The 25,532-nt window shown below is 37.2% G+C and overlaps 4 protein-coding genes across 5 annotated transcripts in view; all 4 read left to right on the plus strand.

The window, feature by feature from the left end:
• The window catches only part of LOC106110779 (protein aveugle), a 915-nt gene extending 428 nt beyond the window's left edge, over nt 1-487 (plus strand). The window contains exons 2-3 of the mRNA XM_013292683.1: nt 1-16; nt 49-487. The exon at nt 1-16 is cut by the window's left edge and continues 100 nt beyond it. Coding sequence (XP_013148137.1) covers nt 1-16; nt 49-238 — 206 coding nt within the window. The 3' untranslated portion in view covers nt 239-487. The remainder of the gene's footprint in view (nt 17-48) is intronic.
• Nucleotides 488-3,655: 3,168 nt separating this feature from the next.
• Nucleotides 3,656-16,586, plus strand: LOC106110776. The gene is made up of 11 exons (XM_013292680.1): nt 3,656-3,980; nt 8,431-8,475; nt 12,341-12,483; nt 13,515-13,652; nt 14,147-14,308; nt 14,398-14,587; nt 14,765-14,965; nt 15,227-15,459; nt 15,854-16,113; nt 16,187-16,290; nt 16,365-16,586. The coding sequence occupies exons 2-11, from the start codon at nt 8,449-8,451 to the stop codon at nt 16,503-16,505; spliced, it is 1,599 nt and encodes a 532-aa protein (XP_013148134.1). The 5' UTR covers nt 3,656-3,980; nt 8,431-8,448; the 3' UTR covers nt 16,506-16,586.
• A 1,102-nt stretch (nt 16,587-17,688) lies between these two features.
• Nucleotides 17,689-21,471, plus strand: LOC106110784 (protein msta). 2 transcript variants are annotated; one of them, XM_013292690.1, is made up of 10 exons: nt 17,689-17,778; nt 17,980-18,228; nt 18,317-18,472; nt 18,553-18,807; nt 18,919-19,041; nt 19,163-19,350; nt 19,430-19,645; nt 20,447-20,634; nt 20,845-20,957; nt 21,033-21,471. In XM_013292690.1, the coding sequence occupies exons 2-10, from the start codon at nt 17,983-17,985 to the stop codon at nt 21,186-21,188; spliced, it is 1,641 nt and encodes a 546-aa protein (XP_013148144.1). In that variant the 5' UTR covers nt 17,689-17,778; nt 17,980-17,982; the 3' UTR covers nt 21,189-21,471. The 2 variants fall into 2 exon arrangements, with proteins under 2 accessions (XP_013148144.1, XP_013148143.1); XM_013292689.1 differs by having other exon boundaries at nt 17,690-17,782.
• Nucleotides 21,472-21,688: 217 nt separating this feature from the next.
• Nucleotides 21,689-25,532, plus strand: part of LOC106110688 (toll-like receptor 2) — a 4,672-nt gene continuing 828 nt past the window's right edge. Inside the window, exons 1-3 of the mRNA XM_013292587.1 lie at nt 21,689-22,621; nt 23,403-23,656; nt 24,086-25,512. Of these exons, the coding sequence (XP_013148041.1) occupies nt 23,420-23,656; nt 24,086-25,512 (1,664 nt within the window). The 5' untranslated portion in view covers nt 21,689-22,621; nt 23,403-23,419. The remainder of the gene's footprint in view (nt 22,622-23,402; nt 23,657-24,085; nt 25,513-25,532) is intronic.

Here is a 25,532-nt window from a genome sequence, read left to right on the forward strand (position 1 = left end):
TAAATAATATAGTGTGGTTATTAAAATTATAGTTAATACAGTGTAAAGGTGTTATTCACAGCATGATATAACTGGCAGAGCTCTAGTTAGAATCAATGACAATACATTATTAAGAATGGGTATTACAAACAAGGAGCACAGGGAGGCAATTTGGAGGGAAATTTTAAAACTACGACTGAAAACGGACATTGTGGAGATAAGAGATTTGGAACGAGCAGATTTTAACTATGATTTGTGACACAGGGAGTCATACGAGGTTGTCACTCGTCAATCCATTTTTTTAAAACATGCGCTCAAACTGTTAAATGTTATAATAGCTTTAAGGTTTATGACACACCATAAATGGGAAAAGGAGAGCTAATTGATTGGGTTTGTTAGACTCGAGACTTGGAGATATTCTTGAACTGTTGAGACTTATGTTAAAAATTTATCATATTATATGTTAGCATACAGATATATTTCAAATTAATTATTAATAAAAGATGTTCCTATTAACGATTTATAAATATTTTCTTTAAAATGTTGGATGAATTCAAATATACTTGTAATATTTTGTTTTCTTCTTAAGGTGCTTTGAATGTATGTAAATAAACTGCTTTATAGAATGTAAAATAAAGTAAAAATTCCTTTGAAACAAGGTAAATAATAATGTTTGTATTTAACAAAATTATGTCTAACATAAAAAAAATCTTGTTTGATTAGATTTTTGCATTTATCAGTTCTGGGAAATTTCATATAATGTCTGCTAAAATACATAGTTATTTTTTGTCAATAATAAATTGTATGAAACATGTTACATTTTCATGTATTAAATATGAACATTCATAAATATATTGCATTTAAGAATTGATATTTTTAGTTAAGGTTATGTTTGACAATAATTATTTAGAACAACAAGAATTCTGTAGTTGTTCAAATAAAGTGATTTCTCAACTAGCTATATCTGTGTAGAATAAGAAATGTGATGCTCAAATTAATAAAACTTGTTGAACCTAATTTTTAGTATTATTATTTCGCTCAATACGTCCGTTAAAAAAATGGCGGATGAAAAAATTTCAAATAGATTTCTGAGAACAAAAGGTAAAAATCGTTTTAATTCCATTAAATTATAATCCGCCGATTTATGAGATAAATATTGATCAGTATTAACGTGATCAATATATTGTATCAATAAACATTGTTAAATACCGCGTATTGCGTCAAACGATTCCCGCTAAGCCGGCGCGGCGCGGCGTCCCGTCTCACTTCTGCTTAGCGAAACATAAATATTTGCTGATGATAGCAATTTACGACCGCTGAGAACACTCACATAAACTTTATATTGAATATATAATAAATAACTTTATATGGAATGTCGGTTTAGTGTACTGACCGATTTATATTTCCTTATAAAAGATTGAGATAAGAGTTCAATTTTTTATATAGAGATAACAAGTGGTGGGAACTCGGGAATCGACGCGCATTGACATCTGCGATATGAGAGGAATTGCTAATGCGTTGACGGTCTTTAAGAAGGTAATACACTCGCTTCTGATGCAGTTTTTTTTAAAAGCAATTAGAATTTTATCTCTTATGAATGTGGCTTGTGATATCTTGCGCAATCGAATGAAGCGCAAAAGATATATTATTCAACAATTTTGAATAAAAAAATGATTTTCCAATATATGATTGAGATAAACCAATGTTTGTTATTGTTATTCCTAATCCTGATTTTATATTCCATGATGTAAATAACTTTCTTAAAGATTAAAAAGGTAATTTAATTTTTCTCGTATGTTGTAAGTGTTCCACATTTTACTGCGAGTTTCGCGTCGTGTTGTGCAGAAGGCGCGGTATTCATCAGTCCCTACTTCATAAATTAAGACGCCTGGAAACGTGTTTCTTCAATGTTTGTATTTGTATCGGTTTCTTTGCAAATGGGTCGATGTATCCGTTTTTAATAGGATTACACTTATTGAACTTTAGACTCAACAGTCGAGAACACGGTGGGGTTGGTGGTAGACAAGGTTTTATAAATTAAGCCAAAATAATAAGGTTTACTTTATTCATTAACCTCGCGTGAGGTCAGGGGTGGCCTTTACTGTGTATTAGTATGACCCCAGTAAACTAAGGGACTGATAAAGTATAATTTAGCAAACATAAGTGCGGTAGTAGTAGGCTAGGAACAAAATGAGTTTTCTGTCTATGAGACTAAACTTTAAAGCTACGATTATATTATTATACAAAGATATTTAATTGCCATGTAAAATGGATAACAGATATATTCCCGGCGTACGCAGCACCATCTACGCTAGGGATATGATCTGCAGCGATGAACGAAGTGGAAATATGTTTATAGTGTTAAATTTGTTATGACTCGTAAGTGTTGAATGCAGGAATGGCGACGTGTTCAACATACGCGTTTTATATGTAATCTTTGTGGAATGCAGCTTGTTGGTGTTTATACTAATTTGGAGTTACAACGCAAACTAGTGAACAAAAGCTAAGGGAATTATATATAAATTAAATTAAATGTATCGCTACAGAAATAAATTATTTCTCGTCTCAACAGTTCAATCTTGAAAACGTTAGCACTAACGAAAAAGACTTGTAGAATAAAAGTTATCAAATAATATGCTGTATAACATTATTTATCCTAATAAACGATACCAGTTTACAATCTGCTCTATTAACCCGATTAGAGAAGTTAAATCAACAGTAGAGTGTAGATTTATAGTGGCCACTCGTACCCACCGTTTACTTTTTGTACTACAAATACCACGTACCGAAGCAGCACGGAGATGTGATCGCACTGTCGCGTCAGGAATGTACTACACAAGTCACTAGACATGGACGGGTTGTTAATGAGGTAGAGGATAGGTGTCCACAAAGAGAGCGATAAATGTGGCAAAGAAATTACAAAAACATTAACGACGAGAAGTGGAGTATATAATTCTTATTCTAGTGCCATTTTGGGGGAGAACTAAGTCTTGATTTGTAGGCTTTAGCAAGATTTTTGAGTTGAATTTCCAAAGAGTTCGTGTTTGCTTCTGTTAATTTTTTTAAGTCTGAAATAAATCGTATATGATGCCGCTTCAGTTCATGACAGCGTACAAAAGATTGTCGGCGCGGGCAGATGCTCCGAAATAGCCATTTTAATGACCCTCCTTTGTTTATTATTCTTGCCGGCGGCCGGCGATGGATGCGCTTATTATAACCCGACCGGGACATCGGCACGACACAATACTTTTACATATATCTGGTAGGAATTAATTGATCAGCAGCACGGATTACGTCGAACTATCAACGTTATGTTCAAGTTAGCACTTACAAATATAATGCAACAGCTAGTCTAGTTGGTTTTCAGTACTCACTTAAAACAAATAACCTCAAAATCCTACTTGTTAACATGAAAATGTTAGAAATGCAGAATTTCCAGAATTCAAAAGACTAACTATATCCCTTAATGTTTGAAATGTTCAAAGAACTTTGATGTTAGTACAACAATTGAAACATTTCTTGAAATTGACTCTAATTTTAGGGAAAACAACGTATGGTTTAGATCACATTTGTGTTGAAATGTCGTAATTTATAACACAAACAAACACTTCAGACATAAATATCATACACCGTAAAGAATCCTTTTGAAATTGAAGAGTAAACGTTTTGTTATAGGTCCCATGTAACATTTCTGGCACTTTTGTTGGCTCTGTTATGGTTAGTGAGGGTGAGGGCGGAGGGCGAGCTATTCTGACGTTAACTTTGTCAAGAATGGCCAGTCCCCAATGGGCACTAGCGGCCAGCAGTGTGCGGACACAGTCAGCCGGCAGTGCAACGCGACCATCACAAGTGCGCGAGCCCGCGTCCGCCCGCCATCATTAAATTTTTCCCGCCTTTGATCTCTGTAAAGATTATAGATAAAAATAATTATTTATTAAAGTATAAAATTATTTTTTAGTGTTTTAAGTGTTGTGAAATATAGCTTCGGAAGATTACCGGAGGTTTGTTTATAATTTGATTTGTTTTATGAATTAACAATTTTTATTTATAATTCTATTTATTTTAGTCGAATTTTCACGTGTTTGTCAGATTGCGTTATGTGTATTATTTTTATAGGACGTAATAATACATTTATTTCATATTTTGAATTTGAAATAAGTAAAAAATACCGACTTAAATGCAAATAATACTAGACGCTTCGATATTATACTTTAATTTCTATATTATTTCGATTAGTTAAGTAAGGATATAATATAAATATTAATAAACAGCTGATTTACAACAGCAATTATTAAAGAATTAAATAAAATGTCGCAATGTAACTTATCTCAACTTCTAACCTTAAAAACTTATAGTTTCAATAGTTACAGGGCTTAGAAATGTTGCGTAGCGCTGTCGTAGCTTTTTCAAGTCCTCTACGTACAATGTCGTAGCATGCTATACTTTTTCATACATTGTAATCAAATAAATCGTAAAAGAGAAAATAATGGAACGGTAAATTCTGTTAATTTTGACGACGTACGCATATGGAGTTAAGGCCCGTTCGTCATTTAAAATCGCAAAAAAAATTTCGCGTTGTTTTGGACGATTTGTTATCTACGTTTCTACGGTTATTTTTTAGCGGACTTTGAATTTTAATCAAATGTATTATAGACTAGCTGTTGCTCGCGACTTTGTCTGCATGAAATTAAAAAAATAATAAAAACATATTATAGCTTATGTAACTAACCCATAACGTAGCAATTTAATGGTCTTAAAATTTTTCGGTTTTAGAAATCTACATATTCACTAGGTGATATAGGCTATATTTACAGAAAATATATGAAACAAACATTCTTTATCAGCCAAGAGAAGCTAGGGTTAAATACAATTACAAAATTATATATGTATTTGCCGAACCCTAAGCCATAAAAATGTTTTCTATTACGTGATATTTATCCAAACTGCTCTGGAAGTTGACAGAACAGTTAAGAATAACAGTTTATTTCCGCAGTCGAATAGAAATTAAAATGTGAACGCATCGCTATAAATGTTTTAGATATCTGTGCGAGTTATAAAAATGTTGCAATGATTAAATTTAACATATACAACAATAATTTATTGCCAGAAATAGAATTATTTAAACACTAGCTTTCGTCTGCGACTCCGTCCGCGTGGAATTATTAACAAAAGTGAGTATCTTATGTGTTCTTCCAGACTATCCTCCACATCTATGCCAAGTTTCACCGAAATCCGTTCAGCCGTTTAGGCTACAAACTCTAACAAACATCCATTCAAACATTCCCATTTATAATATTAGTATGATTTGTGAGAAATCAAAGAGTAATTAAGAACGGCTTATCTGGTTGGGGTCACAGGACGATCATAAGTGAGTTAAGTCTACCAATAACTTACTTTATCAGATACAGAACTAGATTATTATCCTCTGGACTTTCCCCTACTTAGTAGGGTTGGTAAAGTTTCTCGTCTCTATCGATCTAACTTCCATCATCTCAGTCGTTACTTCCTTGTCATTTGTTCGCTTGTCTAGTTATCTAGCTACTTTCTGTATTAACGCTTGCTTAAAAAAAATTCTGATACTAGCTTTCGTCCGTGACTCCGTCCGCGTGGATTTAAAAAAAAAAACAACGGTACGTATCCTATGTGTTCAGACTATTCTTTATATCGTTGCTAAATTTAATAGAAATCAGTTCAGTCATTTAGTCTACAAACTCTAACAAACATCCATTAATCTATCCAAACTTTCGCATTTATAATATAGTAACTAAGTTTAGTAAGATTTCAACAGTTTAAGTTTTATAACACAAATAAAAAAGACAACATAAGTAAAGATTGGTAGTGGCATTAGTAAGCATTCCGTCAGCAGACGCAGGCGCCGGCTGCCAAGCGGGGTGGCATCTACTCGTGTGTGCCACGTAAGATCGCTGACTGATCGCACGTCGTCGCACTCTCGTTATGCACATTCTATTGGACGATTGCTCTTCAATTATGTTTACTAGTGGAATATCTACGAGATTACAAAATAAGCGACATAAGAAAAAACAAATTATACAATAATGCTATGGTAATATATACGTTGTTGTTAATAATGATTTACTGTTTCCGGTGTCCAATTTCAGTCATCACGAAAACGAATTTTCCTTTTCCAATTATCGGCACAGTGTCACGAGCTATTTCGATTCTTATGTAAACTTTGTAACACAATGTGTTTCAGTTTAGTCCATTAAAACATATTTTAATGGTACAATAAATTCTGCCTTCAATTAAAAATGATGCCAAGAATTTTGCGTTCAAACGCTTATATAAAACTTTTTACATACAAATATATTTTTAATACTATAAAAGCAATATAAATAAATATGCGTGTGTATAGTGAAAATCGGCCTAGTTTTCACATGAACTTGGCAAAACGTTAACAATTATGCAGTGCAGTGAACATGGCGTGCTGTAATTAGTCGTTGGGAGGAGTGCCAAGCAGTGCCAGTCTGCCAGCGGCCTAGCACGCTGGTATAACTAATTAAGGAACGCAAATGAAAATGTACATTTCTCTGGCATACTTGTTTTAAGAGTAATTTGTAACTCACACTAAAGTCACGTAAGACAGGGCTTAAATAAGTAAAGACTACATCATTGTATTTTATGACAAAGTATAAATCTTAATTTTATAAGGAGCACGCTTGTTTTCACCTCTAAGTTATTAGGACTAGAATTTGAAATAAAACTTACAACTTGATTTTATTTTATACCATAATCTGTACAATACAATGCAATCGTACTCTAACATTAATTAAATATGAGTACGTTGCATTAAATTAATATAATAAGACTAGAGTGTGCTGCTGTCCTTAGCTCCACGCGGTCGGCAGCAGACGGCACGCGGTTGCCAAGTCTGTTAAGTTTGCCAACTCTGGCTGGTCGCTAGGAAGTGCCAAACACACGTCGCGATATTGTGATTTACATCGGTCCAAACACAAAGGCAGGTTTACACTAAACCTGGTTGTACTTTTATGGGCTACAAGGGTTACAATCTATATAGTAGTCGTTTTACTAATGTCAAAATAATAAATAAATTTAATTGGTTTAAAATTTTCATTTTGTCAGAAAGAACCGACTAAAATAAACGCCCAAGTCAACTACGTAAAAGTTTTCATCGTGTTTAAACTTTTATTATGAAATGGTGTCGTCACAACAAACACAGTTTGTCATTTTAATGGTTTCCATTAATCTAGTAACTCTTTGGTATTTATTATTTTTAGTCAGCTAATAGAGTGGTACCAATTCTATTAATATAATGTTGCTACGAATAAATATTTCTTGAACCTAATGAAAACAGTAAAGGCGTTGTCAGGCGATGATCTGAGGTTTAAGGGGCCAGGTATTCCCATGCCTCCACTCTGCCACGTCTATAAAAAAGAGCAAACTTTCATCTTCGTTTCTATCTTTATTAGAGGCAAAACTTTAGTTGTAAATTTTGTAGAACTTAAAAGACAATATCATAGGAGCATTAGTGTTATTTTCGGGTCTATATAAAATACGCAATACAAAGTTGGCATGTCGAAATGGAGTTGACCGACAGCGAATACGTGAGGCCGATATATGTCGCTCACTAGTGATTTACTCCCGCCCCGTCTAGTGTGACAGTGGCACGCAATTACTATGCATTGTGTTTTTTATAGTTGTTACACGTTGTTCTGAATTATTGCAATTCTAATATTAATTTATAGTTTTATGGGATTTTATTATGGTTTCTTTTTTTACTTTTAACTTTCGTCAACTCTTTAAACGCAAAGAAAATAACTACTAATAAGCTGGTTGTCTTCTAATTAAATAAACAGCTTATTATGTTTACGTCGTTATACTTAAAATAGATTTAACCTGTGTTCTGTTTTATATGCATTGAAGCCGTATATAGGAACATGATTATGTCTTAAAGATTTATAAAGCTATGCACTATATTGGTTTCTCTTGATTAATTCTTTCGTCTTGAACTCCTCCTAGTTACTTAATTTGTATGTTTTTTCCATGATTATAGTTGGTGTTATTTCCATTTGTTTGATTAGTAAACTGCGTCAGATATTTTAGAATTCAGGACAGCATTAACACGATAGCGGAATGTTTACGGAGGCGCGGGAATTGTGTTGCGTAAACGACAGACGGGATTTCATTTCATTAATTTCTAAACTATTTCAACAATTGTTTGAAATGCAATTGTTACGTAAATAAAATTTTTGTTGTAAATTGTACATTAGTTCTTGATATAAAATAATCTTTAGTCGAGTAGCATAGCATTTATCAAAAACATAACCTACAAGTAATTGTACTCTATAAACTTGAGTCTTTTATATATTTTGGATCAATATAACACGAAACCAGTACGTATTTTGCAAACACGCGTTGACAATTTGTCCTGTCTTTGAAGTCGCTCATTAAAAATCTTTGTTTTCGTTACAGATCTGAAGCCAAGTCGACATGAATAAAAAGTCGCATAAGAAAAAGGTACGTATGTGCATTTTAATTTTTCATTAGCGCTTTGAAAATGAATATTTCCTTTTTTAAAGACCGATACTCAAATTTAAATACAGATACGATAACTTGATATATTATGCTTCTTGAAAAGAAAGGGTAAGTCTATCTAAGGATCTATCTCAATTCTACTTACGAATGTAATTTATGCTGGAGCCTTCAGTTTAGAATGTAAACAGAAATCTAAAGGTTTTATGAGTTGGCGGGAACATGTCAACCACGTCTTGGCTACGTCTGGCAGCCGCTAAACATTGGCACGCACAATACGTCATTACACACGACGAACTATAACAAACATTTCATAGGCAAATTTTATCGACCTGTATCTTCTAATCTAAAGTTATCAGGTATAGCGAATTATATGATTCTCTTGCTGTTTCTTAATCGTGATTCCAATTAATGCATGTTATTCTGTCTATAAGTATCTTGGTTGTTAGTTCCAGAACAGCTGTTCCCATGGTTTCCACAACAGTTGTTTTAACAGCGCACTAAACGACATTGAAATGTTTTAATAGTTGTGCGCGCCGCAGTCCGCTCGTTAATTCCTCGCTCGCACTATAAATATAAGCAGATGAATTTATTACCAGACAGAAGATTAATTCGATAAACATTCGCAAGTCAAAATGTTTATCTAATATGTGTTACGGTCCGTTGTAAATGATCCTAATTAAAGATGCGTAGTGAGACGTTCGGAGCAGATATTCTTTACAGCGATTAAAATAATCATGCCAACATCTGTGTTAAGGAACCGATTTCAGTGGTGATTGAGACAGTTAAACCCCCATTTATTTAAAAAAATGCTAGCAACACTCATAATTATTGCAGCTTTTCACGGTGACAATTACCATATTGACATCGAGTGATCCAAATTATCACAAGAAAAATCAAACAGAAAAATGGGACCCACCTGCAAGCACTACCTTTCGGATAAAAAAAGAATTATCAAAATCGGTCCACTAGCAGCGGAGTTATGCCGTAACACACTTAAAAAACATACAGACGAATTGAGTACCTCCTTCTTTTGGGAAGTCGGTCAGTCGGACATTATGTGTATCAGATATAGTAAACAAAATATTGTTAGATTTTAGTCGTGAATCATTTTTATATGTACTTATAATTGGAGCAAAATATTAAATGATGTCGTTGAGGCGAGTCGATCATAATTACTGTGTCATTAGTGTCCAAGAGTTGGAGAAGTGTACTCCGACGTTCTCAAGCAGCTTACGACAAAATGTAATTAATAACAGATCGTAGCAATTAATAACGAACTTTCTGTGAGATAGATAACTATTATATACTATACACTATCGCCATCAGAATAAACACAAATAATATAATTTTTAAAATGGATTACAGCAATAAGACTCTAGCCGATAACTATAACGTATTCACTATGCACAATTAGGATAGTAAACCTGTTCCTTACCTATAAAATTCAAACAAAACGCATATAGACTATAAATAAAACTTGGTCAAAATTAAATAATTTTAATTGAACATCGTCAAACCGGACGCGGGATGTCACGGCGCGTCAGCTGTCAGCGCGGCGCACGTCACCGCGACAGATTCGTTTCACGCAACATTAACGATTTGCAATAAATTATTTTTAACTTTATCTGTCGAGTTTTAAATTGGCTCAGTACCACGACTCCCCGCACTATATCACCGAGCTCTAATCTTATAATCTGAGCCAATAAATGTTTCTTTTGCGATTGTAAGTGAGATTATTAGAGAGATTTTGTGTAATCATATGTTTAAACACAAGGCACAGACTAAGTTGACAGATTTTTCAGCGCAGTTTTCTTTCCTGGTTACATTTTCTCCGATTTTTTTTTATTTATCTTTTAGTGGACACACTCTAATTTTTAAATGTAACCATGTTTTAAGTTAGCAATTTTGCGTAAAACTAAGATGACTTAAAGTTAAAAGTATGCAAGGCTATTATTTGGTGTTAAGCTTGTATGCTATATTCTTCATCAATATTCATGTCTTAAACACTTAGCAACAGCCTCTTAGCAATAATTATTTTTGAAATTGATAAGCTTTGATGATTCCTGTTTGCAGCCAAGCGGCCACACTCGCCTCGCATTTGTTTCTTGGCAGTGAATTGTTTTCGCGATGTTTTAAAATACGCGAAACGCGTAACTAACCTATTGTCCCCGTGCGATTGGACGGCGTTCAAATGGCGGACGATCTCGCGGCGATAATGCGCCGTAACGACCTTTATTATGAGTGTATGTGGCTCAAGGAGCGCGGGTATTCTGGATTTGTGGCGCTAACTGCCCGGAGCTTGATGCTATGCAATTTGATCTTTATTGAACTATCCATAAATATCTTTGGAAAATCATAAAATCAAAGATAACCAAGTTACTTATTAACCTATCTGTTAATTCAGACAGTTATAAATACCTATTAAAATTCCTTTAGCTGTTCTAAAGTTACGTTTTAACAAATTAACACAGTTGAAATCTTTGTAAAACTAACTTGAAATGCAAATCACAGATCCAAGAATCTTTGCAAAACTTGCGAATCTAAAATATCACAATCCTAGTAGGATTATCCTACTCAACTATAAGGCGCAATGTACCTACTCGTTGGTCAATCCATACTTTTATGGCAAAGTATAATTTATCGTCAAAACTTATTACTAAGAGTATGTTCTAGTTTTCTGAGAACTTTTAAACATAAAAAAATGATATAAACTAATTGCTCACATAAATCTAATGTAAAATGGTTCTAAAAACACTTTGAAAAAAACTGTAAAGTCCGGTCACACGACATTCGTATTTTAAAATGATTAACAGGCGAATGTTTTGACACACTTCATAATGTAGCCAAGTAGACACAGAGAAGTTCAGTGGAACTGGTTAAACTAAAGTTAGGTTAATTACAGAGGATAAGATTCAAAACTAACTAGAATTAATGTAGTTTATTATTTCTATTTCGGTAAAACTTTAATCTAACCTTCAAATGACCTTTCTGGTGGTGAAAAGTTTAAGGTTAAGATACATTTTAGTATTTTCCACAATTTCACAAAGTTATTTCAACTCTTTCTGTTTAATTCGAGCTGCACTTCAAATTTTAAATACGAGCAATATAACTATCAGCATCTCTGCTGAAGGCGGTTTGAAATTGAACATTACGTTGTATTGGCTGACTGTCAGATCACAAGTTTATGACTAGAGAATTTATAAGGACTGATACACATGGTAAATTAGCAGTTAGGAATACACAATTTAACTGCAAAGTTAGTAAAACAACATAGTTAGATCTTCTTCTTTCCTTTTATCTTCAGTTTTCTCAAATAATTATCTTCTTTTCGTTTGTGTTACGAATTAAATGCTTCTTCTACTTAAGCTCTATTCTCATCAATTGACCGAATCAATCAGCTCGGTAGTAAGATTGTGAAAATGAAATGAATTGGTTAAATGTTGACGAAATCTACAAACATGAAAATCAGACTAACAAACAGGTGTTGAGCGTCCACACGCATGTTCACACCTTTATCTATTTCACGGCCATCGGATACATCCGCGGGGTTATGAAATAGGTTTTTACATCGTGCCATTGGCACGGGGAGTCAAGTGGTGTACGGAAATACACCCAGACAACGCCTACCGGCTCCAAGCACTCATTCATAAAGCTCGTACGTCACGGAGCAGACACGCGGTGGCCGACGCTGATCCATTCACAAATATCACGCATTCGCTCCAGCCTGGACGAAAGAATCGCTCATGTTGAGCTGCATACACTGCGTGAGTGCTCCTGCAAACTTTGTGAAAGACACTTCGAAAATAACAGTTTTCATAGACGCTTACTGGGATGCTTTATGTTGTAGCAAAAGAAACGCGGCAAAGGCGACTGTCGCAACAAAGAGAACCAGGAAGATGTACAGACTTCGGAGCCGACCCAGGAGCAGTCGCCAGCCAAGTCACAAGACGACCTCTGCTACGAGGTCAAGCACTCTGATGTCATGGGCAGGTAAGCACAGAACATTTTTTGCCTTACTTTTTAATGAACTTTGAACACATGTTTGTGTAAGAGTTACCCTTCAAGTCATTCGTAGACAGATCTTAAGAGTTGCAGCGTGATTTTTTATTTCTTTTGTGAATCTTGTGTTATATCTTGTTTACGAGTATATTGCATTATTAAAAACAAGTGAACGACATACTTGTTTTGTGTATTCAGTAAAAATAGCTGTAATCTGCAGAGATTTATCTATTGTCGTCAGCAAAAGGGAAAGTAGTTGATAATTCTTCGAAATGTTCTCATTAACACAATCTTTATTTATTCGAATCGTGTTTATCAATATGTCGTGTTAATGCTCGTTGTAAACAATAAAAAGTATTAATATATCGTTAGTAGTAAATAGTAGAATTTATTGCTCTCACCGAATCCAATTTGATCGATTTATGTGTTAGATTTTACCGGTTTATGTTAGTTTTATAGTTTCTGCGTAAACTAAACACAGTAATCTTAGAAAATCATTTTCTTTTAATATAAGTAATTGAGTGGTAAAAAAGACAAGAGATGTTTAGAAATTGCACAATAAAATGGTTTTAAGACATAATATTTTAGTCTATAACAGACGCTTAATAAAGATTTTCTTTCGAACCTCTCGGTGCTGTAATATTTAATGGAACGTGACACATGACTTGTCACGCTGGTTCGTAGCACGTGCGGCGTGTCAACACCCGTGTCCAGTCGCACACGTTTGCTCCAACACGTAACAAATGGAGCCAACAGCCATCAACGTGTTTACGTTGCGTTAATTAATGAAACAGCTGTCTATTGTCACGCTACGTGTCGTATGGGAGTACCACTGTTATCACGCGAGCGTGACCCCAGGAGGCACTTACGATGATTAGTTCATCTTTCAACATTCTAAATACGACCTAACCACACAGGTTTTAATACGGAAAAAATATTTGGATGAATTTGAGCAATCTGCCTATTGCCAATATTTCTTTGACATTGTTTTTTAACATTGTAGTTAATATGTTCGTGTGTAGGTACGTGGTGGCTCGGCGGGAGATCGCCGCTGGTGAGGTGATAATGGAAGAGCCGGCGCTGGTGGTGGGCCCTTGCAGCGGCTGCGGCCTCATCTGCCTCGGCTGCTACCGTGAGCTTGACGACAACGCCATCGTAAAGTCAGTTTTACTCTTTAGGTTTTTGTATCATACATCCTATATAGCATTTTTAACTTGATATATCCTGTAGACAGAAGCTACGGTAAACTGTAACATCCTGGATCCTGAAAGGAGCACTTATTGATTTGAATATAGATGCAGATGATCATTGCATCTTTCCGCTTTTAATATTGTAGTAGAACTGCCATGGTCGTTAACTCTCAACTCAATCTAAAAGTTTATTGAAATTATTAAATAAATTAAAACATCTTACTGCTAATAAATATTGGCAATAAATCGGTTGAGGAGTAATAAAACCGGTAGGATCCAGTTAACGCTCGCGCAGTATCCCATCATGTCAGTCGAGCGCGAGAGCTTACGATATTTGCGTCAGTTGCTATTTCTAAATTGAGATTGCATTTTGCATTGGAATATGAACATATATCGGTAAATATTTTAATATTCTGTATATTTTTTTGTGAACTCTTTGTGTAAATATATCTCTTGGTGTCTAGATGCAAAGGCTGCTCTTGGCCGCTGTGCAGCGAGTCGTGTCCGGGGCAAGGCAAGTACACCGGGCACTCCGCCGCAGAGTGTACTACGCTGGGCGCCGTCACGCCAGACTACGACAACCTAGAAGAGTTGAAAGACTGCTATCATGCTATCACACCCTTGAGGTACACTCTATGTAGAATTATTCATTTACGAAAAACGAAGTTTAGCAATAAGTGTCGCAAAATTAAACGATATCGCATTTACATTTCAGATGTTTATTGTTGAAGAAAGAGGACCCTGCAAAGTGGGCGCTTGTGTGTGCGATGGAGGCGCACAACGAGCTGCGGCGGGCGCGCGCCGACATCTGGCCCGCCAATCAGAAGCATGTCGTCCGTCGCCTGCAGGAGTGGGGCCTGGACTACGACGAGGACGAGATACACACCGTCTGCGGTATACTTGAGGTAACTACTCATACTTTATCTACACGAAAGTACAGAATACAGATCATCCTTCACTTTGAACTTTAACTTAGTTTCAAACAGTCGCCGTGCCACCTGCATTTTGGAGCGATACAATATTTTCCTTGAAGCTTTGGCGTTCATGCTACTGTTGTGTCATGATACATTCGGTACTTGCAGGTGAACGCGTTCGAGGTCGGCGGCAGCGGGGCGAGCGCGCGCGCGCTGTACGACAAGGCGTACCTGCTGGCGCACGACTGCACGCCCAGCACCACGCACACGGACGCGGAGCGGCGCGCCGGCCGCCCGCTCACCGTGCGCGCCGCGCTGCCGCACCGCGCCGGGGACCTCGTCTCCCTCTGCTACGCCTACACGCTGCAGGTGAGCTAGCAGGTAACTACCAAATGTACCGCTACTGCCAGACATCTCTAATTGTGAAATACGCATAGAATGAATAAAAGTTACAGATTTCAGTAGTTTCTGTAAATATAAATATTAGAAGTAGAAAGAAGGAATTTCATTTTTGTTTACTGAACGACAAAGGATTTAATGAAGTAAATGCAATCAAACAAAAGCTAATAAAAAATCAAGTAAGAGTTAGCTACAACATTTTTTAAACGAAAAAAATCCTTCTAATTTCAGGGTACATTAAAACGTCGCGAGCACTTAAAGCTGAGCAAGTTCTTCGAGTGCGCGTGCAAGCGGTGCGCGGACCCCACGGAGCTGGGCACGTTCTGCAGCGCCTTCCGCTGCCCCAAGTGCGGCGGCCGCGTGCTGGCCAGCGCGCCGCTGCACGCGCACGCCGCCTGGCACTGCTCCGCCGCCGGCTGCAGCTACGCCATGCCCGTCGTCGCCGTGCAGATGCTTCTCAAGAGGTTGCAATTTTTACAGACATGCTAGAACTAGAATTATTTTTTTAGAATGGTCGAGATCTGAGATTCAGTTTTTTTACTGTGAACAATACCATATAACAGACCTATTTCATGTAGGGTATCACGTTCAGAACTTGGGGAAAAAGGGAAACTGATTCTATTAATTTAGAAAATCATCTAAAAGCGCGCGTTGACGGCGCACATCGCACAACTGTTTAGCTTTGTTGTGCTTTCTTTGAGCTTATATGGAGGTGCGCACACTACTCGAATCTTCTTTGTGTAACTAAACATTTGAATTGGCTGCAAAACAATAACTAATCACAACAACAGTGAGATAGTTTAGTAAGGTCGCGTTCCCGCTCTATGTATATTCCAGTAATTTTAGTAATTTCATCAGATTGACGGACGAGTTCGAGCAGATAGACGCCAACGACGTGTGCGGGTTCGAGGGCTTCATCCAGAAGTACAGCAGCGTGCTGCCGGCCAGCCACTACCTGTGCCTGTCGGCGCTGCACTCGCTGAGCCAGCTGTACGGCAAGGTGGCCGACTACATGATACACCAGATGACGGACGCGCAGCTGCAGCGCAAGGTGCAAGTCTGCAGGGACCTCATGAAGGTCTTCGATCACATCGAGCCGGGCTACTCCAGGTTGAGGGGTCAGTACCATTCAACTATTTTCTATGTTTTAAAATATTTAAATCTTTAATGAGATTATATCGTTTGTTGTAGGAATAACTTTGTATGAACTGCACGCTCCGCTCATGGTGTTGACGACGAGGGATTTCGAAAAGAAAGCAATCACTAAAGATAATCTCCGAGAGCGATTAAAAGAGGTTAGTCGGTAACTCTCAAGACGACAGTATTTTTCATTTACGTTGGATATATGTGTCATGTTGTTTAATTTCAGATTGTGGGCTATTTGACGGAGTCAGCGTTAATCCTGGGCTTCGAGCCGTCGCAGACCTCCGAGGGTCTGATGGCGTCTGCCGCCAGGGACGCGCTGAAGAAGATCAAGACTTGGGAGCAGATCATCGGCAAGATATCGTGAAATTAACATTGAAAAAAAAAAACACGCCAAAAACCGCTAGTTTTCTAATATTTTTTTGTGTAAATAAAATTGAAGTATACGAAAACAAAATTATTTATTACGGGTATAAATTTTAATGTCCATTACTGTTATTTTTTTATTTATAAAAGAGTATTTTGTTAATAAATTGTTGTTGTCATTATCTATGTTTTGTTTTATTAATTAACATAGTTAACACTAGCAAAAGTTTGTAATGCGATTGTTTTATAAAATTTTCCGGAATAATTATTTGAGATTTGTTGCCAACGACTTTGTAAAGTGAAGTTTGTTTATTGTTACTATAACAACTAATTTGATTGCTAGTTTAATGAAGTTTACCAAATGTTCAGTATTTCTTGTCGCTGTTCATTCCTTTAACTAAAAGACAATTGATTCAATAATAACTGTGTGCGTTATTTTTCGAGACTTATTGTAATTTGTAAGGACACTATTCTATGTACATTTAATGCTAAAATGATAATGATTTAATAAACTGCTAAGAAAACCAATTCGTTTTATTGATTTATTGATAAAATTGAAAATCGTCAAGATTTTTTAAACACTGTTATTAGCAACATTATAGTAAAGCGAAGTAGGGCGACCGCTCATGGTGCCCGGTTACTTAAAGTTGCGCCATAGACGCATAAAGTAACTTTATGGCTTTATCTGTGCCAAAATTCGTCCAGATCCATTCAGCAGTTTAGGCTACAAACTCTTAAAAACATCCATCTATCCATACAAACTTATGCAATTACAATATTTGAATAACTAAACTATGCATTTTAGTCGCGTATTGATTCATATGAGGTTATACGGAAGTGCGCACACTATTCGCACGACTCGCTGCGAAACAATCCACAACCGACAATCGCGCAACAGTTGTTCGATAGTTTAGTCAAAGGTCAAAAATCTTTGAGCGTACGCTGGATCAAAGATTTTTTCTCTATATTCCTCACTCCACAAGGAATCGGCACATCATTTTGCGTGTTTCATATATTTGTTATTTTCGACGTCACTCTCTTCTCGACCACCTCATATTTCGTCAAACACACCTCTTCTTATATATGCCACAGAATATTTCCTTGTTGTCCAGAGAATGCCACGCATATGTTAAATTCCGTAACAATCCCGAGGGTTATTTTTACCTCAGTGCACGCGGCAGCGGCTGGCCAGTCGCCCGGCACAGCGCGATCGGAACATATTACATGGATATTCGCGTTTAACACTCACTATCAAATAATTTCTACAATTAAACGTAGGTAATTATAGTGTTACTAATAATTAATTTGTAATTTCCTATCTTTTTAAAAATAACTGACAGAAATATTTCTTGCATGAAGCTCTGAATAACAGATTTGGTTATTTGTGCTATTTATTGACTCTAATTGTAGGTTCGAAATCTTCTGGCAAACATTTTAAAGCAGATCAATTGCTAAAATTTTTGATAACATTTTAGAAAATGGGGGAGCTAAACGAATGTGTGGTGTGCTCATCACCCGCGGAGCAGAAGTGCTCGGGGTGTCAGAGTGTCCACTACTGCTCGCGGGAGCATCAGAAGCAGGACTGGAGACAGCATAAGAATCACTGCACTCCTGCCAGGGTTAAAGAGGATTCCAAGTTCGGAAGGTATCTAGAAGCCACGAGAGATATCAAAGCTGGAGATGTTATTCTGAAAGAAGCGCCGCTCATAACTGGACCTGCCCAAGTAAGGCGACGTAAAAATTAACTAATTTTGCGTTCTGATAGAGTGCTAATTGAGAAATTCTGTAACAATTGAATTGTTCACTGTTCAGGTTACTCCACCGGTATGCCTGGGATGCTATAAGTTGCTAGAAGCTGGGAAGACGGTGTCCTGTATTGAATGCGGCTGGCCATTCTGCTCGGAGCCTTGCACCAGGAATGAAGTTCATAAACCGGAGTGTCATTATACTAAGAACAGGGGCGAAAAGGTGATATTTACTCAGACATTCTTTATACGCTTTAACTAGCTAATTTGCTGACACTAACATGAATATTTTGACTATTTAAGGTGACTATCTCGACATTCGGTATTCCACATCCTAATTACCAATGTATCACGGTCCTTCGCTGCTTGTACCAAAGAGACTATAATGAAAAGTTATGGACAAAACTGCAAAGCCTGGAGTCGCACTGCGCGGACCGTAAGGGCACCGACAAGTGGAACAATGACAAGAAGATGATCGCAGACTTTATTGTTAACTTCTTCAAACTAGGCAGAACCTTCGCCGAAGAAGAGATTATGAAGTGCTGCGGCATTATACAGGTAAAGAAATATTTTTTATCATGAGTACGTTTTGAATATATGACACCGATGTATATCATTACAACTTATTTTAGCGGTGCTATTTTTTACGAGCATATGTATCGTGTGCAGATCAACGGTCACGAGGTGCCACTACTGGAGCCTGAATACGTGGCAGTGTTCGAGCGTGTCTCTATGGCCGAGCACAGTTGCTGCGCTAACTGCAACAAGAGCTTCACTTCCGCGGGAGATATTGTAAGTACTTTGTTGTCACGTTTTATGATTTATAGAAGTGTTTTGGAAAGAAATAGGGAAAGTAGAAGTATTAAATAAGGATAGGTTATACATTTTAGGACATGGTCTGTGGTACTTACAGATTTTATGCGCGGGTGTGGACATACCCGCCGGCGGGCATATCTCAGTGTGCTACACGGATCCTCTGTGGGGCACGGAGGCGCGCCGGCACCATCTTGCCGATTCCAAGTTCTTTGAATGCACTTGTCCGCGTTGCACCGACGTCACCGAGTTCGGTACAATGTACAGCGCCGTCAAGTGCAAAAAGAAGTTAGTATAACTCAGCTTAATGACTCTTATCGTGCACAAGACTGCTAGAAGCTAAAAGATCAATGTATTTTACTTTTAGGGATTGCAAAGATTACCTCTTGCCTGACACTTTCGTCGTTCCGATACTGCACAAGACTACGTCCCCGGATCCGGCGAAGCGCGGTCTGGACGATAAGCTGTGGAAGTGCGGAAGCTGCAAGGACGCCGTCAGTGACGCCATCATACAGCAACTGCTTCAGGACATCGGCCGCGAGCTCAGCGTCATGCCTAAGGGAGACGTCGACGCCTGCGAGAGGTCGGTCACAAAGATTAGATAACATCATAATTACTACTACGCAAATTAAGACCTTCTTGTTTCGTATTTGTTAGTTTTTATCTAAGAATTTTTGCATAATTTGTTTCCACAATCAAAACATATTTATTTACTTTCACCATGTTTCATCACAATAACATTACTCAGCGATCCGAGGTATGACCTTCACAACAAAGTAACAATTCTCATGTTAGTGCAATAAGGAGTGAGCCGAGTTGTCATAACATTTGTTTTGGATTACACGGATTAGTAGAATATCGCGCGACAATTTCAGATTTCCCCTTCAACGTTCACATTTCATGGATTTTAATTACCAATAAAACGTTACATTATACACATAAAGATAAAGATAAAGATAGCTTTATTTCCCTTATGATTACATTTTTTGTTTACATATTTACGCTTATACTAAAAAAAACACTAACAAAATATACTAAGAAATTCAAAATCTGACAATAAAACGTAAAAACAAAAATGTAAATATTTGTTAGTACGGTTAGTGTTCTTAATTATACACATAGTTACATTTAAATACAAGATTTATCAATTAAGGTCCATCTGGAACTAAACTATCGCACTACTATTTAGTTGCTCTTTGATTCTTATGAGCACATATGGAGGTGCGCACAAAACTCAATTCTGAGTTGTGCAACTAAATAATCAAATAGAAGCGAAAGAATCGACAATCGCACAACTGTTTTGCGATAGTTAAGTCAAATGTGGACGTCCGCTCTTACTCTTATTATCGAGTCCAGTATTACTTATAGTTGTTCGTACCTACAGGTTCGTAAGCCATTGCGCCAGCTACTTGCACCCGGCGCACTACTACATGACGGATGTGAGCCTGGCGCTGGCGCAACTAGTCGGCCAGCAGCACGCACTCGGCCTCGCCGCCGTCACTGACGACCGTTTACTGCTAAAGACGCAGCTCTGTAGGAAGTTAGCTGACTTGCTTGAGACTCTGGCACCCGGTAAACTTATAGGGCAAACATACTAAGCAGTCAAAAGCTTTCACCAGTCGGCAACAGTTCGACGTCAACGGAACACAGTTTGTTGTCACTGTGAAGCAAACTGTGTGTGGGGCTTTTATACTTAGCTGATCCTTTCGCACAAAAAGTATCGTAAAAGTTCCATTGCATTTTTATGCTCAGACAAGGGTAAGGTTAATTTGCTTTCTTCAGCTGAGACGCGTCTGCGAGGCACACTACTGTTCGAACTACACGCGGCAGTGGCAGAGACCGGCAGGAGGAAGTCCGCAACCGACGGCCCGCACGTCATGCTTGGATACATCACTGTAAGTTTCTTGTCTTCACTTCTAATAGGTAAACAGAAACTTTAGTTATTAAGATCCCATATGTTTTTGTGACAGGAGTCGCGTAAGATCCTGGAGCAGTCTACCTGGCTGCTGCGGCATGAGCCGAGCGAGCTGCCGGAGGGGCAGGTTTGCCGGCAGGCACGCGCCAACCTGCTGCAGCTGGACGACCTTATCATCAAACTCTCCGCCGCGCTTCCCTCGCCCATTTAAACTTTTTAAAATAGTATTTATTTCAAAAAAAGACTTTTATTAAATACAACTGATTACATCATTCGAAATTTAGTGCTTATCTTAGATAAGGTAATTGAGTAGGACGGAATAGACTCTCACTGGCAATTAAATAAATACTCGTAAAGGACTAATAAAAATTGAATTTGAATTTTTACATTTGTTTACGTATTTAACTGTAACTATAAGCTACCGTTGAGTTGAGTACAGAGGTCGTCTAACTTTAGCGGGTATAAACGAAAAATAAACCGAAATAAAGACGTGAGATTGTTTTAGTATGTACGACTTCAATTAGCATAAAGAAACAGCTATTCCCCGCGTGTTTGCGGAGCGCGCGCGATATCTTTATGGCTATTTAGCGAGCGCGTAAACAGGCGCAGGAAATGTTTTGTTCCTCTATAAATTATTGTTATTTATTTTCATCATATCTTTCATCGTTATAATTGTATTCAAATCTATGTCAAGTTGTGTTTGTATTCGGTTATAGAATGAGGTTTGTACTTACTACGAGTATAACCAATCACGAAACAATCGTAGTTAATAAACTATTAAATTAACGTGAAAACTATAAGCTTTTCTAGACTAGATAAACTTATTGAAAAAAAAACAATCGGCAACTAAGTCTACACTTATACATCCTATTTACACAATTTTGAACATCTACTCATCTTGGAAAATGTTGGACGTAGCTTACAACTTATATGAATGAGACGGACAGAAGCACAAAGGGAGAGAAATAAGGAAATGAGATGAGAAGGTGAGAGGAGGGAGCGCCTTGATGAGGAGCTTACTATTTGGGCTGAAAACGTACCAGCATTTCAAAAACATTGCTCAACCAAAGCCATTAAACAAAAATCTTTAAGACAAACTTTTACAAACGTCAAATAAGTGTAATAAAAAAGATTGCATGTGTGTTGTATTACTGAAAATTAGTGTCGAATTGTAATGTAACGAGTTTGCTATCACATTAGCAAATAATACGGACCAATGGCATCTTCGGTAGGAAATCTGTGAGCATACGGCACGGCTTGCTAGTCTGCTCAGTGCGAGTACAGCTGGCGCCTGATGTGTAGCTCACAACTGCTCGAGTATACGACAGTAGTGATGGAGAGTCAAGTGAAAAACATCAAGTGGAAAAGTGTCACTTGTTACCCTTTTTGAGTGCAGTGTACAGGATATAGGAAAATGGATTGCAGATATAAAAGTAAACATAGTGCCTAATTGTTTAAATTGTGATACGAAAATTATAGCCAAATTTTTCGTGAAGGTTAAGCCAGCCGTCTTACTCTAATAGATTGTACAAACATCATATGTGCTAAGTAGGCTGACGCGGGCCGCTGTGCCCCCTGTGCCTGCTCGCCCACACTAACATCACAGCAAACTTCTATCACCTAAGAGCTGGATTTCTCAAAAAGGTAACAATAACATTAGACGAATATTGCGTGACAAAAATGTGAACATTAACAATATCAACATAGAAAGATAGAAAAACTCAGTTGAAACTCCGCCATAAAATTTGAAGAAGACCGATAAAGTATGAAAAAGGAAATGCTTAAGGGAATGAATTCAAATATGACAGCTGATTGAGATGTATGAAAGTGCAGTACATACCGTGCCAACCCTCCGTAGGGACAAGGACAGGTTAATGATAAAGAACATAAAACTGGAGCCAAATATTTGATCATAATTAAAAAGTTTGGCTTTACTGGTCAAAACCCTATGCTATTAATTGTCATTTAGAGACAATGTGTCAAGCAAAAAGATTCAAAGAAGTGTGTAAATATAGTTAGCACTTTGACGTCCTTGCAATCTTTCCAAGATAAAATTCATACTTTGCCATTAGTAGTAAAAAATTTACTAAACCATCAAGATTACCTTTTATTATTCATCCATCATAAATATACAAATTACAATTAATAATATAAGAACGACATTGCTTTCCATACATCACACCTGCCCTTGTCATCCCTTCATACTTTCTACGGTCTTCCTCTACCTTTGTAGACATTTACATTCAGTATTGCAATTGAAATATCCCCATACTGCACTTAGGTTTGTAGGTTCTATAATTTTAAAACACGATAATTAATGTTTGTTTAAATTACTTTCTAAAAACAAAGTAAGTGCTCAAAGAATCACTGTTCTTGGATCACTTTTTTCACTTTATAGATTCCTTCATAGAAACGTTTTTTACAGGCGGTCTGTTACGAGACATGTTCGTTGGCCATTACCTGTGGCTGCTGTTATGCTACGCGCAGTATTCGCGGAGCACCCTGCTCGACGAGTACAAGGATATCACCAACAACGTGCTGTCACCGCCAGAGGACGCTGCCGTCGCCCTGCCGGTGCAGCTCGCTGTAGACAAGACCTCTGGCTGTCTGTGCAGGACTAACAACAATCTTAAGATCATCGTATGCTTCGGAAATTACGAATGTAAACGCTTCCCTAAGGTAAGATTTCTTTATGGTGATTTTTGTAAATGCATATGAAAGAGAATGCTAGATTAAAAAAACATTTAGAAATCTTATGATGTTCAAAAGCGATGATTAATCTTTGTTGCTGGGTTATGAAAACTAGATTATGATCTTATTCGCTTATCTCACGGTAACGTATATAAGCAAGCTACATGTTTAACTAAAAGAAAATATCTAATCACAATCAAAAGCAACACAAAGATTTAACTATCAAAGTACAAATAGAAGGCGTCTATTACAACGAACGCAGGCGCAGGGCCTCCACTGCGCACACACCACCAGATAACAGATAGTTCTCGATCAATTCTAATTACGCAACAATACAATAGTAATATCTATGATAAATAAAAATATAACAATCCAAAAGCACGTTATCTTCATTGCAGAATGTTCTTTTCACTTCAGGTAAGCATCCGGAGTGATCTCCTCCGGGTTATAACGACGGTGATCACTGAGATACGAGTGGGAGAACTCGACGTCTTCCAGCACCTGGTAGTTCTCCAGATTGAAGCCAACCATAGGCTCAAGTATCTGGAGCCTGGAATCTTCCGCAACCTGACGAACCTCAAACAGTTATCAATATCCTATAACACGAGGCTAAACACATTACATAAACACACGTTCGAGGGTCTCAAAAACCTTCGCAATTTGACTCTAGTCAACAACGGCTTTACAAATATTTTAGACTTAACCCCCGCATTCAAACCAACAATTTTACCAGCACTAAGAAGTTTAGATTTGTCACAAAATTCTTTAGAAAGAATACCGGAAACCACTTTCCATGTTATGAGAGGAACGTCGCTAAAAAGACTCGAAATTAATCTATGCAGGTTGGAATTTATACATCCTAATAGTTTTGAGCCATTATTAATGTTAAAAGAATTGATAATAGGCGAAAACGACCTCAATTCAAGTTTGATTGGAAACTTATTAACAAAAATGATAGAGAAGGATATAAATTTAATCCATCTCGACTTATCTGGGATGGGTTTCCGTAAACAGCCGCCGAGAGCTTTGTTAAATATCATCGCAAACTCGACCGTAGAGAGACTTATCCTTGCTGAAAATCAATTCGAGATAATCACCGACGACTCATTTCCTGCAATGGTCAACTTGGAAGTATTGGATCTGAGGAAGGTGCTAGCAATATCGATAGGCCCGAACGCCTTTGAACCTTTAAAATTTCCAAACCTACGTGTCCTACTATTAGGCGGTAATAATTTGCCTGGAATACACCAAAAACATATTTCAAATCAGCAATTGTTACTTCTAGATTTGTCTTCAAATAAAGGTAGCTCCATCAGTCCAATGTATTATGAAATCGACAGAGATGCTTTTACATACTGCAAAAGGCTGCAAGTACTGAACCTAGCATACAATAGAATTAAATCAGTATTTGACTACACTTTCCGTGGTTTGGATAACCTGAAAATTTTAAGTATGGAAAATGGAACCTTGTACCATATCGGAGATAAAACTTTTGAACCGATGAGACATTTGGAAATGCTCAACCTGGCCAACAACCCCCTCACGGCAAATGAAAACTTAACTAGTGTTCAGTTTGAAGGTTTGAATGAGTTAAAAATATTGATTCTCACAAATTGTGGCATCAAACGTCTCTACGACGAGGATAACATATTTGAAATGATGCCAAACCTGACGCATTTAATTCTAAGAAACAATCAGATGTATTATATAACGGCCGAAACACTAAAACCATTAAAGAATCTGCAGGTGCTAGACTTAAGCGAGAATCTTTTGATATCGTGGTGGAAATCGCTGTTTCTAGCGGCTGGGGTTCGCCCGCTTAATCTTTACTTGACTAACAATAAAATATCTCACTTCACTATAA

Source organism: Papilio polytes, unplaced genomic scaffold (genome assembly GCF_000836215.1).
Source record: "Papilio polytes unplaced genomic scaffold, Ppol_1.0 DF824191.1, whole genome shotgun sequence".
In the NCBI taxonomy this organism is placed as follows: Eukaryota; Metazoa; Arthropoda; class Insecta; order Lepidoptera; family Papilionidae; genus Papilio; species Papilio polytes.

Coding starts and splice junctions, on each gene's coding strand:
- LOC106110776 (XM_013292680.1), top strand. CDS start 8,449: ATGAATAAAAAGTCGCATAAGAAAAAG. Junction 15,460..15,853: donor GTGCAGATGCTTCTCAAGAG/GTTGCAATTTTT, acceptor TAATTTCATCAG/ATTGACGGACGAGTTCGAGC. Junction 16,291..16,364: donor TCCGAGAGCGATTAAAAGAG/GTTAGTCGGTAA, acceptor GTTTAATTTCAG/ATTGTGGGCTATTTGACGGA.
- LOC106110784 (XM_013292690.1), top strand. CDS start 17,983: ATGGGGGAGCTAAACGAATGTGTGGTGTGCTCATCACCCGCGGAGCAG. Junction 18,229..18,316: donor TCATAACTGGACCTGCCCAA/GTAAGGCGACGT, acceptor TTCACTGTTCAG/GTTACTCCACCGGTATGCCT. Junction 19,042..19,162: donor TCACTTCCGCGGGAGATATT/GTAAGTACTTTG, acceptor TGGTACTTACAG/ATTTTATGCGCGGGTGTGGA.